This window comes from Callorhinus ursinus, unplaced genomic scaffold, assembly GCF_003265705.2.
Source record: "Callorhinus ursinus isolate GAN/ISIS: 27379988/994484 unplaced genomic scaffold, GSC_fseal_2.0 scaffold4, whole genome shotgun sequence".
Taxonomy (NCBI): Eukaryota; Metazoa; Chordata; class Mammalia; order Carnivora; family Otariidae; genus Callorhinus; species Callorhinus ursinus.
The window spans coordinates 71,178,292-71,197,816 of record NW_027397066.1 but is presented as its reverse complement, the minus strand read 5'-3'; the positions used below and the strand labels follow the sequence as shown (position 1 = coordinate 71,197,816).

General features: G+C 38.7%; 1 protein-coding gene across 1 annotated transcript; it reads right to left on the bottom strand.

Annotated features, from left to right (window-relative positions):
- Window positions 1–4,571: 4,571 nt before the first annotated feature.
- Window positions 4,572–19,284, bottom strand: MEPE (matrix extracellular phosphoglycoprotein). The gene is made up of 5 exons (XM_025873455.2): window positions 19,220–19,284; window positions 17,413–17,478; window positions 13,071–13,124; window positions 12,032–12,124; window positions 4,572–6,044 (listed from the first exon to the last, which is right to left on the bottom strand). Exons 2-5 carry the CDS (start codon window positions 17,464–17,466, stop codon window positions 4,572–4,574), a joined length of 1,674 nt encoding a protein of 557 aa, XP_025729240.1. The 5' UTR covers window positions 17,467–17,478; window positions 19,220–19,284.
- Between the last annotated feature and the right edge of the window lie 241 nt (window positions 19,285–19,525).

The window sequence follows — 19,525 nt, the reverse complement described above, 5'->3', positions numbered from 1 at the left end:
TAACACCTGTGATTCCAGGTCTCAATATCTTGACTGGCAGAGTTGACCTTATTGGAAGTTGTTTTTGAAATGTGGGCTTCTCTGAAAGCATCATAGTGTCTTTGCAACTGTTGCCATCTTGAGTACCTACTTAGTTCAAAGCAGGTCCTAATATACTGAGTGAAGAGACAATGTTATGTTTCTTCTAAACTATAGCAATGGTCCTTAGGTATTCTTACAGCTAGTCTTCTGCCTTCCAATTCCCCCTACGCCTCTCACCCACCACCACTTCCCCACCCTATGGTTGGAGTGATCTTTCTTAAGCTCTAAAATACATACAGTACATTTAAGGTCATTGACTATCAGGCCCTCATTTGCCTGTTGGAACTGACTGCCTGAAGCCCCTCTGCATGTATAATACCTTAAGGAAAATGAACTTTACTATGTGTTTGCACTTACCTTCAGCTAGAGTTCAACTCTTTCCTCAGAACTCCTGTAATCTCTTTATTTATATTTCTATTATTGATTTTACCACAGTCGCCTTGTATCTTTTGTACACCTTTCTCCTTGACTAAATAATAGTCTCGATAAGGGCCAGGAGCATCTCTTCTCTCCTCTGATCCCCATGGAATTTTGTAAAACGTAGTCATTTGGTAAACATTTTACGACAGAGCTGAACGTTATGCCAAACAGAATCAGATATATTGTCCCGACTAGCTAGATTGCTAAAAGCAGATGAACTCTAGCTGCAAAATCAAGGTAGGTATTTATAAGCAGAGAAATCTAGGAGGGTGAGGTTGGAGGGAGTAGCCAGCATTGAAATAAATGCCAGAGCCTGGAGCAATTTTTTCTTTTTGGGCACAAGGTGGCAGAATATGTGCATTTCAATCATTGCCTAAAAGGAAGCTTTGTGAAGCTGGAATTTTCTGCCCTGTTTTGGAAATCTATGTTTGTTTAAAAAAAAAAAGTGAAGCCGTGCAGCTTGCTGGCTGAAATCTGTGTTTGGACACAGCACAGACCCACGGCCTGACTGCGGGTTGTGCTTCCGGAGATCTGGTCCTTCAGTTTTGGACTCAGCCCTGTATGTCTGAATCCCTTGGCAAGGCATCAAAGATGTTGAAACATTTCCAGTTTCCCTTAAATGGATGAAAGTCTGAACATTGTCAGTGTTTTAAGCCAATGTGCACGAATACTCAAGCTTGGTGAGAAAAAAGAACATCTGGCCAGAGAATTGAAATGTACGATTTCTCCACTAGATAGCAGACTAAGACTGACGGCCTTTGGAAGTCCTGCCTGCAAACCCAAAGAAAACGTTTGTTTTCTCTATCAGTTCAGTTTTTTTTCTTTACAACGCCAAGTGTTTTTCACACGATCAGACCATTTACATGTAAAAGTCTTATATAATCTGGGATGTAAATAGCAGGTTGGTTTCAATTCATTTTTCTGCAATTTAAATTCTGATATAGTTTTCTTCATTTCGTTAATTGCCTCAAGTTGTGTGTGTGTGTGTGTGTGTGTGTGTGTGTACGTGTGCACCAAAATTGTCTTTATCTTTAAAAAAGCGAAGTACTAGAAAGAGTTTATTCTGGAATTCTAATGGTGACTAATTTATTAGGTGATATGTTAACTCTTTTCATTAACACTTATTACTGTTATACCTAAAAGATGGAGACTGAGGGAAAGAAGATGTTCCTCGTTTTCAGGTTCTGCTTTCGGGTTCTCTCTTGCTGTGTGTGTGTGCGTGTGCGTGCACACACGTGTATATGGACACACACACTCGCCATGCCTGTGTGTCTGTATAGATGCTCCCATCCATATGTGGTGTGTGCGTGCATGCACACACGTGTACATGGACACACACACTCGCCATGCCTGTGTGTCTGTATAGATGCTCCCATCCGTATGTGTAATGCATACTCTGTATTATGTACATCTATCTATTCTGTATTATGTATATCTGTATGCAGCACAGTGAGTGTTTGAGAGCAAAGAGCCTGGCTGCCTGGATCAAATCTTAGCTTACTAGTTGGGACACTTACTAACAGTTCTGTGGCCCAGTTTCCTCAGCTGTAAAATGGGATAGTAATGGTACCCATATAATTGGATGGTGTGCAGTTTAAAGATTGTAACAGAGCACGGCACATGTTAGCCATTATTATTTGGGTGTATGTGGAGAATCTGATTGTTCCCATAGCTTATATTGCAACTTTTATTTAGCAAAAAAAAAGTACCTTCTGTCAACCTAATGTACAGTTTAGATTTTTTGAAGGCACCATGATGTTGTATTGATATTGATGTTTTTAATTTGTTATATACATTATTCAACCCAATAATCTAGGTGCCGTCCAGAATATACCAGTCATTATTTCTGCTGTCTAGAAACTTATATCTTAGAGAGACAAGAGAAGTAATAGGCAACCTGCTCTACCTTCTACCTCTTTCTTCTTCTCTTGGCCCTTCTCATTTAGAAGAATGCAAGAAATAGAGAGGTATGTGAATTAGTAATTCAACACAGCTATAAAAAAAAAAGAACAGTTAACACATAGAGAATTGTTTTATTCACAGAACAAGCATTCTGGGGGCAGGAGACTGATGGAGCTGGTTTAGTGGTATCTCTGTAATTATTTTGTCTTTTTGTGTTAGAAAACCTATATTTCTACTGTGTGTCTCTTTTACTCTCACACTTCTACCACATTCACAATACCTCTGACACAAGATATGTGGGTTTTCCCCTCACACTAAGCACTTTTGTGACACCAGCTGCGTGTCCTACAATTTATCTTAATTTTGACACTATCTACCCAGAGATAGCATCAGACTCCACAGGTTAAGGCTTCAGTTCCATAAGACTGCCCCCCTCCCCAATTCAGATGCCAATTGTATGTCCAGGTTGTCACCTGTGATTCTGACCTATTGGCTATAAATCAGAGTTTCCCACAAACCCCGCCTTGGATTCGATTAATCTGCTGGAGGAGCTCACAGCATTCAAGAAAAGTTTATTTCCTGTTTGCCAGCTTATTGTAAAAGGATATGATAAAGGATACCGATGAACATCCAGATGGAGGAGATGTGAAGGGTAAGGTATGTGGGAAGAGGCTCAGAGATTCCATGCCCTATCCAGGTAGGCTATCTCCTGTCACCTCCACGTGTTTGCCAACCTGAGAGCTCTCTGAACACCAGATGTTTGAGGTGTTTGTGGAGGCTTCATCACAGAGGCATAATTAACTATTAACTCCAATTCCAGCCCCTCCTCCCTCTCTGGAGAATGGGGAGATAGGGCTGAAAATTTCAAGCTTTTAATCTGGCCTATCTCATGATCAGCCCCCATCAAGGAGCCCACCAAGAGTCACCTCATTAGAACAAAAGACCCAGGAAATTCCAAGGCAGTTAGGAGTTCTGTGTCAGGAACTAGGTCAAAGACCAAATATTAGAACAAAAGATGTTCCTAGTGCTCTTATCACTTAGGAAATTATAAGCGTTTTCAGAGTTCTATGCCAGGAACCAGGGGCAGAGACCAGTATGTATATTTTCTGTTACCTCTCACCTTTTCTTCATGGTTACAAAATGACTGCTGCACCCTGGAGCATCATGTTAATGTCGAGCAAAGGAGACCAGGGTAAGAAAGGAGGAAGCATGGTACTAGCTCTAAAAGCTTTTCTTATCAGGAAGAGCAAAAGCCTTCCAGAATTTCACTCCCCTCCCTTACCAGGCAGCTTGGGTCTAATTTCCAGAACAGTGTCCTAAGGCCATTAGCTGGAAAAGCATCTGTATGAAAGATTGGGGAAAAGAAAGGAACTGGAAGTGATTTGGGATCAGCCAACGAATACTCTCTGCCAAAGTAAGTTTGGTTTTGTCTTTGCATTTGTGCTTCTCCTTCTCAAATGATCGCCGTTCCTCCCTTCACCCCATTCCCTTCTTTGTCTAGAAGGAGGCAGAACTAATAAAAGTAATAACATGGAAATTTGATTTCAGGAATTAAAACTTGCCTTACAGGAAGTTATAAATGTGCAACACAGGAAGGGAGCGTAGAAAGATAGGAAGCAGGATATCTCCATTAGAAAACAGGGAGGTCAGAAGAAGGAAACGTCGGCTGAAGCACAGTGGGATGAGGGAATGCGGTTAAGCTCTATTCAACAGACTCACTTCCTAACACCGCCTGGGCCAGAGGCAGAACTAATCTTGTTGCCTCTGAAATAAAGCACCACGGACAACCGACTTTCTAACAGATTATTTAATTACAGATTATCATATGAGCGATATTGTTGCTTTTCATATCTATAAAGCAAACAACAAACGCAGGCTTTTGTGACACTCACAAACTAGTTTTAAATGACATCTATTCAAATGTTACCTATTCCACATAACCTTAATTAATTTTTCTTCTTGAAAAAAAGCGTCATGACTTTGAATAGAACCTCATACTGTGACCATTACGAGAGCAACAAATCTCCCCAGGAGGCCAGATTTCTTGGCTTACTCCATTCTCTGATCTGCCCTTTCTCATCTGGTCCGCTCTCAGGTGCTCTCCTTTTCTGTTAGGTTACAGATGACTAGATATCTGAAGCTTTATCCCGCTGGGAATTTCTAGTGGGCTAATCACCATTACTCTCACTGGAACTGCCACTGTCAGATGATTCACTGCTGTCATACTTCCTAGGGGGGCTAAACCTTCTCCTGGAGTGGGGTTTTCTGTAACCCCAGGAGCCTTTCCTTTGTGGCACACCCTTATTCCGTGTAGAATTGTGTCTGTGGGGTACATAATGATTTTTTCTGCTCTGTGTTATTATAGTCTCCTCATTATTGAGGCCATTATGGGAACCTATTTCATTTTTAATTTCATTATCAAGATCATGAGAAGGAGAGAGCCGGCCCCGACTTTTGCCCTCACTGGGAAATCTTTGTTTTCCAGTTGAGATTACTTGATTCTGGTTAGAAGACTCCGTATCTTTTCGGCTACTACCTTTGCCATTTTTTGGAATTTCATTATAATTAGCACTTTCAGCAACATCACTACTGCCTTCTTTCTTTTTCTCTTTTGAGGGTGGATGAGGGTAATGAAATTCTACTTTCCCTTGGTGAGCATTTTGGCTGTTGACATCTACTCTGTTTCCTTCTTTTCCAGGGAGATCCTTAAAGTTGGTGCTACCTATGATATCGTTGCTGCCCTCCACTAGACTCACATCAGCAGTGCTTGCCCCTTTTCTATTTTCATCCCTGGTTCCAATGGTACTTCTGCCACCTTCTTCTTTTTCTGGGATCTCATTATAACCTGGCCCTCTCGCATCAGGACCAATAGTATCAGTTTCACTTGGGCCAGAAAACTCTGTTTGAACATCTGCACCTTTTAGGTCAGGACCAATAGGTTCTCCCTTACCAGAAATGTCCTTAAAAGGTTGACCATCTCCACTGAAAGGAGAGATATCATTGTCGCCCCTTTCTTGAAGATCTGGGTAACCACTGCCTTCAAAATCACTGGGGATTTTTTTGACTTTGGGGAGCTGTTTTGGATAGCCAATGTTGTGTTGGGTATGGTAGGTGCTTTTGCTTTTAACTGGACTATTCTGGGCTTGGGGATCTCTTTGATAACTCTTCCTATCTTTTGAGGGGACTTTAACATAGTTCACCCTTGCTGGAATTTTGCTTAGAACGTTCCTGGGTTTCATCGCTTTGTTTTCTTCTGCCAAGAGTTCAGTCAGAGTCCTTGGCTCCATTACATGTTGCATATTATTTCTGATGAGAGCTGTACCATATTCTTCTTGGTCACGTAGTTTGTTGATAGCGTTGTCTCCATCCTCAGCCCCATTATTCCCAGTGGATTCAGGATAAATGGACATCTTTAGGTCCCTGTGGGCATTTCCTTTGTTATTAATACAATCATCTTCATTTGTTGTCTGTCTGTTTTCAAAAAGAGTTTGGGTTTTGCTACTTTGGTTATTTTCATTGGCTCCAAGAATGGATGGGTTTTTCTCTCTTTCCTGGGCAATGTTTTCTCTAGGTGCTGGCTCTTGATTTCTTCTCTTACCAGGATTTTGAAGAGCAATATTGTCTTTGTTTTTTTCTTCCTGCTAAAGTATAATTTTCAACATAAAGTATTATTTTATGTTAAATTTTAAAAAATCAATAATTCCCAAGCAATTTAAAAACAATTACCCACCAGATGCTTAAGAGAAAGACTATTAACTCAATAGAGGTTTGTTGGTAGAGATAATTTTGGAATGGTCAAAGCAAGTGTCATGGATAAAGAATGAAGAAGGTTTGAAGGATGGGTAAGGTCCAGATATGTGATAGGAAAGTAGTGAGGATATTTTAAGAAAAAGTGGCGTATTCAAATGCCTGGAAACAGGAAACATTTGAAAGATAATATGAATAAAACTTTGTGTTTTGAACAGAGAAATCCTAAAGAAGTGAATGAGAAATAGATTTGGAAATGTAGATTAGGGCTCAATTTTGAAGGAGGACCTGAATTTAAGGAGCATATGATTCAAGAGTGGTCCTTCCTAAACATAGAAACATAATTGCTAAAATAAACGAAATTGAAATCATGGTTAAAATCTCAACGACAACATTATTTGTTGTTGAGACAAAGACAAATATTTGGACTAAAAGTGGAAAGTTCACTATTAAAATTTTTGTGAATACCACACCAAACAATAAGATGTTTAAATGCAAATTGATAATAGTAATATTTTTAGCAAAAAAAAAAAATGCTGTCCTCTTCTCGCATAAGTCATGGCAAGTGAAATGGAATTCATATTTTAAAAAATAATTATTCTCTCTCTCCTTTTCTGTGTGTGTATGTTTGTGTGTGTTCTTGCCCTGGTCTTCAGAGGTATTCATCTGCCTAGAGGAAAATTTTTTCTTTTCATTTCTTCTTTTTGTCCCCTGTTTTCAGAAAATGGACAAATAGATTAATCTAGGTAATACTCAGCTTCTGACATTCAAACAAAGGATTTGCAGCAAGTGTTGCAAACCCAGCTATTGTCAGAAAAAGGATTCACTAATTTTCTTTTCTTCCCTGTTTGTCATGTAATAAACCAAATTTGATAGTTTAGATTAATAGTTCCCAAATTTAGCATTTATCAAAACCATTTATCAGAAGGCTTGATAAAATAAAAATTGTTCGAACCAATGGCCAGAGTTTCTGATCCAGTAGATCTGGGATGGGGCTCTAGCGTTTGCATTTAATAACATTTCCCAGCTGATGTTGATAGCTGCTGGTCTGTAGACTATATTTGAGAACTACAGTTCTAGGTCATAAAGTTTAAGTAATGGAGATCTAGATAAAGAAAGTCCTCAAGTGATAATGGGATGCAAAAGAGAAAGTGAAGAAGGAAAGTAAAGTGTTTATACATGTATCTCAGTTTGTCCTTTTGGCGGGGGGGGGGTGGTTAGTCTGTAAAGAGGCTGCTTCATAGGCTGTACTTTACCAACCTGAGGTGCAGCCAAGTTGCAATAAGCTTGGCAGAACAATGTGGTCAAAAAGAAAAAGGGGCTGACAGCAACTTTGCCCATGCCACTCACAGTATTTCTGTGCCACAGGCTAGATATGAAAGTGTCTGAGAGTCTGGTCAGGAACTTTCCAGAGGGTATCACTGTGGAGGGTTGTGAGGTGGCTCTTAAAGGAGCCACGTAGATGGAACATATACACTATGGACAAATGTGAGTCATATTCAAACACAGAGGGGTCTAAATTGTCTATGAGAGCCAAGAGAGACTGAAGCACCACTGGGCCCCAACCAAGACTGTACTGGGCTGATCCTAAGCTATGGTAGCCAGAGGTTTCATCTTAGGATACAAGCAGGGTGGATAGCCTGCAAGTGGTCAAGCAACATTGCCCATGCATGTCTGAGGATCCCACATCTTCCCCTCCACTGTGGCGGAAGCCATGTTTGTACATATGGTATATCGTATGTAGTGGATGGTATAAGCCATACCCCATTGCCTCATATGCCTGTATGCCATCTTAGAGAGAGAGGAGGGAGAGGATCTGAGTGTTTTTACCCAAAAGAGACTAAAGGACTTACTTAAAGAACTGTTACAATGATTTGATAAACTTAAGTTTAAACAGACTGAATTTAAATTAATTTCTGCACACTCTCTCTTCCCTCCCATTAACCCACGGGTAGGAGCGCTTGAGCAACAGAGCAATTATAGACAAAATAAATAACATACTTTCTCTCCACTTCCAAATTGTAGGGTGAGATAAAATTGACAACACCATGACATAGGCCTGGTCAGTAATATGAACTGGTGAGTAATATGAAATGAAAATAAGAGCTATCAATTGAGGGACGGGGACATGTAGGAAATTGGGCTGTGTGCCACATGCACTGAGCAATGCCTGATGACTCATGGAATGATAGAGGCAGTAGTCCTGCGGGGGCAGAGAAGGGGGTGTGGGGCGGTGGGGCAGGGACCTCACATCTAACTGGGGTTCTCACAGACATACAGAGGGCTGGAGAGCTGTAGACCTGAAACTCAAGGGCAAAGAATTTGGTTTTATTTTGCAAAGGATGAAGAGCTAGTGAAGGTTTATGAGCAAGGGATCAACAAAATAAAAATCGACAGTTTGGGAAGAATAGTGGTAAGAAAGAACAGTCAGGAGGATGTTGCAGTGTCCAAGACTGAGATGTAATCACTTGGGTTTGGATTATGCCAAAGAAAAACATTACAAAGGAAAAAAAACCTTCTATTGGTGTACAAATAGGAGATGATTAATAACTAAAATGGACTGGAATATTGATCTGCAAAAATGAAGACAAGGGAAAAAGAACGACTTTAATATTGGACAGATTGATGCTGTGAGGATGTAGCACCTGAGCTTGAAAAACAATACCTACTTACAGACAGGGTTAGGTATCACAGCCTCCCGGGGTCACCCAGGACGAGTCCTTCCCAGTTTCATGAACTATGGTCAGCTGTTCCCTCCTTGAACACTTTACGGGCTGATTGCTTGTTATGTTTTATGTGAGATCTTTTCATTTATAATCTAATTTTCATTATGTTCTATTTTTTTAAGTTTTTTTAAAACCTGCACCTAGTAACTGATGCAACAATTATTAAGGTTATTTCCTCTTTCATTTGCAACCTAATATTTGGAAAAGTTAAGATTTCCCCTAAACTCACTGGATGCTTTCTCTTCTCCAAGTTGACACTTGCAGTTCTCTTTTATTAGGTCACTATGTTCGGGGCTGTCGTCTGACTACAGATCTCCTTTAGCCTGTGGGGTCCCAGATGGCCCCAGACTCTGATGTGGCCTGGGCAGTCCTGAGCACACAGCATCTGGTAGCTTTCTTGCCCTGGCCACAGCCCTGTTTTTACTAATACAGCTTAATTTTCTCCTGTCTTTTTTGGCCACCGCTTCAGTCTGTTGGCTTCTATTGAGCATGTGGACATTTTCTTGGATGTATTAATTAAATATGTGCAAATACAGGAGCACTTCCAGATGGAGGAAAAAAGTGTAGACAGCTGGAAGCTTGCACTCACAGGGCAAGTGTGTAGGGAAGGTAAAGGAGATGGAAAGCCCACATTCAGGGAAGCCAGGATAATGGGGAATCCCATTTAGCCGAACAGCAGGCTGGAGGTGCCAAATGGTCTTTCTTGATCCCTCAGCCAAGTGCTTGTTGAAAGTAGGTGTACTACGGAAAGAGCACGGGTATTTAGAGTCAGTTGCCCAACTCTGCCGTTGATGAGCTGTGTGATCTTAGAAACCTTATTTTACTTCTCTGTGGCTCAACTTTCTTAGTCATAAAATAAGAAAAATGATAGCTACCTTTCAGGATTGTTGGGAGAATTAAATGGTTTTATGAAATGTTATAAAGTGTGTAAAGTATCTAGAACAGTGTCTGTGTATCTAGAACAATGTCTATATAAATGATGGTAACTATCATTTCATACAGAACTTTATCAAATGGCTGTTTGCTTTCCTACCTGTTGTGCGTGATAGGAGTGATAGTCGTTTGATTATTGGATGCACAGCTATTTTCCCAGGCTTTGTCCCTCCCTAACCGTTGTGGTGGCAGATAGGGACGGACTAGTTCTGGACCCTTCTATCCATGTACTACCTGAGTGTCACCTCTGGGAGGGTTCTGTGAGCTTGTGGCCCCTCTGACTATGCTATCCAAAATGTATTTTGCTTGGACTTCCTTTTTCTCTCTTTCTTTCGTCTGCAAATAAGTATACCATTTTACTTGGAGGACTGCTTGCTTTCATACATGTATCTTACTATTGGAAGCAATGGGGAAATTGTGAATCAGCTCATACTGGAACCTCAAGATTAAGAATAACTTATGGAAATGCCTTCTACTCTTAGGAAACTGGCTAATAGCATGTAAAAGTTACATCTGTAGCATCTTTAAGATATAACTTGAAATTATTTATTTGTGGGAGTTATGATATTCCCTGATCTTTTATATTGGCAGGAATATTCTGAAAATAGGTAAGATTTTCCTGTGGGGAAAACTATAACAGAAACAAACTTTACAGTGAATTATTTCTGAATAAAAAGCATTTTAAACATTTGACTTATTTTAAGTCATTGAGTCTTGGAAAGTTTTACATGGACATTTATATTTTCCTTTGAAATCAAATTCATTTGCTCATCGTGAATATAGCCTTTTGAGTTAAGCAGCTGTGTTAGCAAATCAGTAGATCGGGATATTCCCTTTTAATTTTGTTTCTTTCCCTACTCTGCAGTGGGAGATTTTGCTTTCTTTCTGGTGCTTCGACTGCTTTAAAAACAGTAGCTTGTATACTAATGAATTGTGTGCATTTCATTAAAGACTGAATAGAGTTCTTTTATAGATGAAAACATGAAACACCTTTTAAACTGTGGAATGTGATGGTCAGTCATTTTTGTATCTGTTATTTTAAATGATTTCTGGTTGCATCACTGATTGCATGGTGGTCCTTGTATCAGTTGGCTGGGCTGATTTCCTATGCTTTGCCTTTCTATCTCCATGCCCTAATTCATATTATTCTTTTCGCGGGGAATGGCCTCTCTCATCCACTTGTTTGCTCAAATTGTATTCATCCTTCAAGGCCCAGCTCAATTATTTCCATTATGTAGCTTTCCCTAAACAGCAGACTAGAAACTAATTTTTTTCTACTCTAAGCCCCTAAAATCCTATTTTGGGGGGTACTACTCCCACAGCACTTTGCACATTTCTGTCTTGAGTTTTATAATGACTTTTATAAGTCATTTTTTTTTCCTAACTCTAAGTTCCTGGAAAGAAAGAATTAAGTTTTCTCAATCATTTTATCTCACATAGTATCTTGCACAATAGGAAGAGCTCAACATATATTTATTACAACAAATAAGTTTTAACTTTCTCAATGTAACAAATTAGTTTAACAGGCAGTTAGTCTTAGAGATGCCATCTAAAGAATAATGAGCAGAACAAAATAACATTCTGAAGAGAACTACCACTTTCATGGGAAATGAAGCCAGATTTGGAAAAAAAAAAGTAAATAGTTCTTTTGCTGATGGCATTTTAAGCTGTTTCCAGCTCTTTGGCCAATGAATCTGCAAAAAGGGGCTGAATGAAAAGAATTATTGTCCTATTTCAGGGACAAGGCCCTTATTCTTTCTCTTCCAAGCATTCTGACCCAGATGGAGTCATCAGTGGAATGAATTTAAGGGACACTAAAACATGTCACTCTTTAGGCTAAAATGATTTCTCCTATTAGTCTTCTAATCCTTACCATTATGATAGAATATGTTCAGAAACCCTCCTTATAAAAGATCAAATGTTACTCAGAAGCAATAAGAAAAAGACCCGGGCATCAGGGGTCCACCAGTATCACACCTGCTGGGGCAGGTCCTGAGGCAGGGCAGGACTGGGGCCAGGCTGTGGGGTGGCCCATCTGTGTCAGAGTTCTATAGCAGAGATGTTTAAGGAGCCAGGGGCGCTGGGAAAAGGACAAAGGCACCCACCACCGACAGAAACCCAGAGTCATCAAAAGTAAAGTTGTCTCCTCCTCTACAGTTTCCCTTAGGGTTAGTCCAGAGTTTGGCTCTTGATAAGGATCTTCGCTCAGAAATTCAGCTTACCTTTATGTCAGTTTGATTTTTCCTCCCAGATGAGGTGTAAACATACTTAAAAATATAATACCCATGTTTCTCATGGTGGCCTTTGTACGTTATCTACAAAAACATAACATTGTATTAAGATGTGTTTATATCTTATTATGTTGTCTGGCTCTCTTTTTGATTGTACAAGATATTCTTTAACTTAAGAGAAGTCAAATTCTGCCTCTGTCAAATGGTGGTGCTTCTTATAACCACAGGAGAGCGCCTGTCAGCCAGCTCCTAAAGATAAATCTTGCTCCTTTCTTTTCTACATGTCTGTGAATCTGTTTTCTCTAAGGATGGCTATCAATGGCCCTCTCTCCCAGGGTGTATTAATTTTATTACCAATTTCAGTGGAAATGGAGCATGTGGAAATATTTTCAGGTGGGAGGGGCTGTAAGGATTAGCAGAAATGCAGATTTTACAATATTCATGTCTGATGTCAAGTTGGAAAGACTCACAGTGTGAACATTCAGACTCTAACATTTGCCCTTCTTGCCTTTGTAATTTTCAGCTGAGATAAAGAACAGAAGATTGTTAGGTTCTAGAACAGAATTTTCTGAGACTGCCAGGAGATACCATGGTAGGCTGCAATTTGGTGACATGAAAAGCTGAGGATACTTGTTTAGCTTTCTGCACGCATATGGAAAACTAACTCCATGTAAACAGAATTCCACATTAAGATTGGTTAACTCCCTTCCCTTTGTTTGCTCCCTTATTTGTTGTTTTGTTCTCCTGTACCTGTGTGGGAAAATAGTTCGCTAATAATACGCCAGGATTTTTACTCACTTCTCCCTCTGAAGAATGAAATCACAGTGAAGAGATACAAATCCCCATTCAGAATGTTTCTTTTTTCTATCAAAAGTGTCTGAATTAAGTGCCAAAATTATGTTGTGTAATTTTGCAATTCCATTCTAAGCGCACAGGAATATTTTAACAGTTAAAAATTTCCTCTCATGAGTTTTTTTTTTTTCTTTGCTGAGTTGAAATAGATTTATTTGAGAGGAATAATTCTGTTTACCCTCTGTTCTTCCACACAGTCTTCCTTAGTTTTCTCAGTCTGTGGCTGAAATGCCTGGAAGGAAACAAGAAATAAAACTTCACCAAACATTCATTCTTTCGTCCATTTCTGCCAACAATAAAAGTCTCATATATTTTTTCTCTTACTGGGTTGTATTATGCAATGTGAAAAATCATTCCAACCAAAGAAGATGGCTACATTACATTAATATTTTAGTCTTACAAAAGAGGGTGCCAGCATTCTTCCACCAGAGGGAGACAATGCCATCCCCATTAGAACCATACTCAAGCACAGGAGAATTGGTCAGGTTGGGGAGGGGTGTCGCTCCAGACGTGGAAGCGTGGATGTTGCTGTTATCAACTGAAAAATAAGTTTTCACTGGCACACTGGGAGTTGTGTAGTATCAGTGAACCAAAATCAGAGTCCAGTGATGTGGAGTATATGTGTGCACGGATTGCATAAGTTTAGTGATTGCTATGCGAGCAAAGAGATGCTGCTGCTGCTGGTCCAGCAAAAGTAAAACCATAGCCCTGTACATAGGGGGTAGGACCACATCCAAGGATGGGACTTTGTTGTTGCCAGTCACCCGAGCAGAGATTTCTGTCTGGGAAAGGAAAATGGAGTGGCCTACGGATCAGGACAAATATTTTCTTGTGATCTGACATAGACATGTCCAAAGATCTTGAGAGTACCTGGGGTGAGAGGTAGCTATTGAGGTGGAGAAAGGCCAGAAACTAGGAAGGAATAGATCCAGGCAGTGTGTTCCAGGCTTTTGGACTAAAATTTTGGTGTCACAGGAGAGCATGCAGAAGAAAACCTGAGAATTTTGGAGCAAGCTTGCTGTGGAAGAGCAGACATAACAATTCTTTTATTCCCAGTATTTTAATTTTCTTATTAATTTTTGAAACTCCTAGGTTATCTCAGATTTGGGAAAAGGAACCAATGGGTGGGACTGGTTTGTGTTTAAATGCATGTGCTAAAGTGGAAACAGGCATCATGGTGGTATATCAGTCGTAGAAGAGACAGAACCCCTCAAGGGAAAGATGAAATAAAAAGGTCTTATCCACCCAGACAGTATTCTTCCTGAATAAACCTTAACGTTCTGTATTTTTCTACAATAAAATACAGGCAATTACACTTTCAGATATTGTACTTCTGTTCTCTCAGGAATGACCTCTACAAACTACATTTCCCGAGCAACTTTGCCATCTGGCTTCAGTCTGGGTTTGGCCTACGGGAGGCCTAGCCTGAGATTGGAAGGTAGAAGGAGAGAGGGGCCAAGGTATGTCTTTTCCTGCTTTCTCTGTTTGGGGCTGCATCTCTGGGATTGGACACATCTCTTTTGTGGTCCTGCCTCTGCTGGGGCCCCTCCTCCCACTCAGGGCACTGAGAACACCACCTCCTTCCTTGTTTCTTCAGCCCAAGGGGTGGTAGTAATTTTAATTTTTGGGTTGCCTCACTACCCATGATTTGCTTTCTGTTTGTCCTATACGTTATAACTATTCTCCAAATAAAATCCTTCTACTGAACTCCCTGTCATGAGAGTTTTATTTTTATTTTATTTTCCTGACTGGACCCTGACTGATAAATTTGTCTCAGAAATAAACTCAAAACTTTAGTAAAAGTGCCCTATTGGCTTGGCTCCAAGGCCTAACATTCCATTACATCCTAGAAACAAAATAGTTTGTTAATAACACCTTATATTTACATAGCACTTTACAGTTTGTAAACTGCCTTTGTATACCTAATCTCATCTGATTCCCCTGTGAGATAGGCAGTAGAAGAAATAAAATTATCTACACTTAAACAGCCGGTAGTAGTTGTAGAAGTAAAGGAGATATTTTAACCAAATCCTTTGTCTCAAAGTCCCAAGTTTAAAATAATAAATTTTTAATTGGTCTGCTCTCTGCCAAAAAACCATATTTAATAATAAGAGGAAATGTTTCTGAAGTTTACATTAAGTACCTTCAAGGCATATTTTATAATTCCATCCATTATTGACTTTTTTTAACACTGTTTTTTTATTCTCTTATGCATGTAAATTTAGATCACTGCCTCATTTCTCAAAACTATCAAAACAGTGAAAATAATTCTGCATATGGGGCTGTAGGAAAGAGAAAACATAAAAATGAGATGGGTAGATACTAAGCAAGAGAAAAAAATGGTGGTTTGGGGTATTCAGCATCTTCTCATAGAACACACACACCCATGAATTAAAAGCATACTTGGCAGTATAGAGCACCTTAAAAAAGTTTGCAATAATAAGTCATGAACTTACAACAAAGTAACTTATAATAAAGTCTTTGTAGTCTAACTGCATGTTGATGAATATTAATTGAATTGCATGGCCCCATATCCATCTTTTGTTTTCTTCCACTTTCAAATTTTGTTTTTGAAGGAAACCAGAATGTCACCTCCAAAATACGTTTCTTTGACATAAAAATTATCTTGAACTGAAAGCAATTTAGTCATAAATGCAGAAAAAGTTCCCCCTTTTCTGCCTACAGGCAGGAAACAAATTCTCCTGTTACTGGGGACCAGTTCTCATCAGTTCGGAGAAGACACGGGAGGAATCCACAAATTTTGTTAAACTAACCCTAATCTTCCTCATGAAGGAATTTAAGGACTATCTAGACCTAGTTGGATTAACTTCAGCCCAAATCCCTTTGTCTTATCAATTTTTCACAAATTTATTGTTTCTTTGTCTGAAAGGTATAAAAGCTTCCTGCTTTGGTCACCTTTTTGGGTCTTCATTCTCTTACGACAGCTCCCATGCACACATAGACATTTAGTAACGTTGGCATGCTTTTCTCCTGTTAATCTGTCTAATCAGTTTAATTTTCTGACAGAGCCATGAACCCAAAGAAGGTTGAGTAAACCTTTTTTTCTCCTACAGTTTGAATTTCGATTATAATTCCAAAACGGATATAAGTGACTCAATATATTCTAATTTCTGATACCATAATCAATTAATAAATAATTTAGGTAATTGCTCAAATGGAATCTATCTGGGAGAAAACATCACATTTAGCCACTCATAATTCCAAATTTTGTCTCTATGCCCTTGCTGAGCCTTTTTCATTTGAAATATGCATCCCTCCCTTCTCCCCCCCACACCCACTTTGCAGTGTGGCCCTATAATGGAGAAGGCATTGTCTCCTTCTAAGGAGGAATGCCGGCACCTTCTCTTGACCTGTGGTCACCGGATTGATATTGACATAACATTTACTGGAAAATGGTCAGAAGATGCCACTCCAGCTGTTCCTTGGAATGTGTTGCTCAAAATAGCTTCATTCTCAGCTGGTGGGGGATTGAGCTGGGTCAGCAGAACCAATCAACTCCTGTCATGCCTAAGCACATGCCTCTGTGGTTGTGACTGAGCTGAGTTGTGTGATTTGGGCCTGGTAGATGTCTATTTTAACCAGTATGGCCCACCACAGGACTGTCGAAGGATATGCGCTAAGAGGGGCCATGCTTTCTCCAACTTCTTCTGTCCTCACTGGATGGCATGGTTCATGCTCATCACTGGGTTACCCAACTGGTCACTCACTGGCTCAGGACCTATATTTAAGTACTTTTGGCAATGGAATGACTACTTGTTTCATGCTCTCCAACTGAAATTGTTGTTCTAAAAAGCTAGGATGCTTTTCAGACATTATCTAATTAGCACTGTGTCTGCACTGCAGAAAATATTGGTAACACTCAGCATTTTCACAAGATAATTTAGTCACATCTTGAGTACTCATCTGGGTGAATCAGAGGGAAGAAAAGACACAAGAAGAAATTGCACCTCAATTTATGTTAGGCTTAGGGGTCCTTCTTCCCATCTTTAGCCTTGCTGATGAAGAGAAAATCATTAGCAGGATTTCAGTGTGTGTGTGTGGGGGGGTGTTTACAAGAATTACAGAAAAGGTCTGGTTTCTTTCCATTGCCACTGTATTTACAAAATCTATTTGGTCAGCCTTAAAACAGTCAAGTCAAATTTTTTTCAGTGTTTAGTAAAATATCGAGAAGTTCTTTAGATGTGTTATAATTTGGGTCTCAGAGCATTTACTCATTAACATTAGCTGATTTGAAACACTGTGGCTGGCTATTAGTTTTCTCAAAAATACTCTTTTTGGCATTTCCTAAAAGGCCACATGTTGACGTCTTATAATTCAGCACACGTTTCTTGAGGTACTCCTTGGTGATAGACATTTGTGTCAAGTGATGGATGCTTTCTTTTTGTTTGGTACTTTATTGCAGCTGAGGTAGGTAAGGGTTACTAATTAAAAAAAAATTGCTTAGAAAAATAAAGAGACAAAAGATAATACGATGCATAACTGAATTTGTAAATGCTTACTGGTGCTGCCCAGGTCACGCTGAAAAGAAGTAGTCCCAAACAGACAATTTGCATCTTTGAGACTCTCTGCAAAAAGATAATAATATTTTACCCTAAAGCATTGCCAATTACAAACTGTAGTCCTAAGAATAAATAAAACACAAAAGTATATATAAACATCTTTCTTCTACTAGTCCATTTTCTTGTTTAAAAAGAAAACATTTATATCCAAGTGTAGAGACTTTACCCCAAGAGCCTTCATATGTCTAATTACTCTAATGTAAAAGTGAAAATTGTCCAATATTATTAAAACAATGAAATCAGTTGATAGAAATGACTTTTATAGATACATTTACTTGCTCTATTGTCAGCTGAAACTTTCCCCTTTTGTTTTTAGAGATCATTTCATTTGATTATTTGTATAATTCATAATAATATGATGTTAGTGTAACAACTCATAACAGACTCTTTACATGGGTGCCAGCAAAGCAGGCTTTACTGTGAGGAATAAAATCTTGTCTGCTACCAGGATGGCCCCCTAATATATGTCCTTAAATTCATCCGCAATTTATCTGAGCTAGTAGCCATCTGTGGGCTGAAGAGTGAAACAATTTATGTAATCCTTATATTAATATCTAAAATTTATTGAATACTAAAATGAGCCAACCACTGTTCTAAAAATTTTACATATATTCAATTATTGAGCCTCACAACACCCTATGAGATAGAGGGTATTACCACTCCTGTTTTAGAATAGGAATTAGACAGAAAGTCAAATAACTTGCCCTAGAATTCCCAGGTATTGAGAGAGGCAGAACTGGGATTCGTATCTAAACAATGTAACTACAGAGCCAGTAGTCTTAAAGAAGACTCTATACTATTTTGAGTAAGTTCTTATTCTTTCATCTTATTACAAAAAATCTACATGTAGTTGATTTAAAGGCAAATAATATTTTATATTGAGCTCAACAAAATTAAGTTTAAACATTAACATTTAGTTATGGATAAAGGCACATGTTTATACTTCGGTGAATATACTAAGAGGATCTAGTGAGCTCATTTAAGTCAAGTAGCCATTATTGAAAAAAATGTCAATATAACTGTGAATTACTAAGCTGTTGGTTTTGATGAATATTAAGTATTTTTCTGACTACCACACAGACACATAGCAACCAATATGAGAATAAAATATTTATACCACTCTTTGAGATTATTTGGGGAAAACACTTTTGATGGGAATAATAGTCTAAATACTGTTGCAATCTTTAAACATTTCAAGGTAAAAATTTTTATTTGAAGAAATAATGTAACTGTTAAATATATTCTAAAACTCTAGGCTATTCTCATCTAAACAATATAATTTTCAGGATCTTAATACTAACTATAATTTAGCCATCCAAGTATTTTAGAGAGCAGGACAATACAAGCCATCAAATGCCTTAATGCTGATCAGTAGAAATATCTGCACAGATAAGGTTTAAAACTATGAATATGATCACATTATCCTTATTCTGGTTTGTAAGTGAAGATGTAGAGTAAAATTAGAGCCTTTGGATTATGGTGGATCTTGATAATGTTAACACCTAAATCAAAGAGGAAGTTGCTACCAAGCTTTCAATTTTAGTTGATAATTTCCAGAACTTGGTAACATATTTTATATTTTATAAAGTAAAGCACTAAATATTACACAGTTGTCCTGAGTAGAGAATACTTTCAATATACATTTATTTTCAAAAGCGATCTCCCTAATTGGATGGCATATATCTTGAAAATGTAAACTACATTATAAAGCTATTTGCTATCAAGAATATCAAGAGAGCCAAATTACCTGATATCTTTTACCTTCAGAATACCTGGCTTCTTCCACAGGATTAGCAGTCTCCGGGCAAATTTTGCTGAAATTTAAAGTTTGTTAGAGTTCCCAATGGCCAATCAGCATAGACTCACTTAGCACTAGCAAACAATTTGTTACCAGTGCCCACAGATAACCATAGGGGGCAAAGTAATTTTAATCTAAAAATGTTTTTGTGGTGAAAAGCTGCTATCAAATGTTCCAGAAAGTAGGATAAACAGAAAATATAAATATCTCGGTTTGGTGTATGATGTTGCCAGATAATTAAAATTGATTTCAGAA

What these genes read in the sequence shown, in the direction of transcription:
- MEPE (XM_025873455.2), bottom strand. Translation starts at nt 17,466, where the DNA reads ATGCAAATTGTCTGTTTGGGACTACTTCTTTTCAGCGTGACCTGGGCA. An exon ending in ACTGTGTGGAAGAACAGAGG is followed by an intron (nt 12,125 to 13,070) that starts GTAAACAGAATT and finishes ATGTTTTTGTAG; the next exon opens with ATAACGTACAAAGGCCACCA. An exon ending in AAAATCAAACTGACATAAAG is followed by an intron (nt 6,045 to 12,031) that starts GTAAGCTGAATT and finishes ATTATACTTTAG; the next exon opens with CAGGAAGAAAAAAACAAAGA.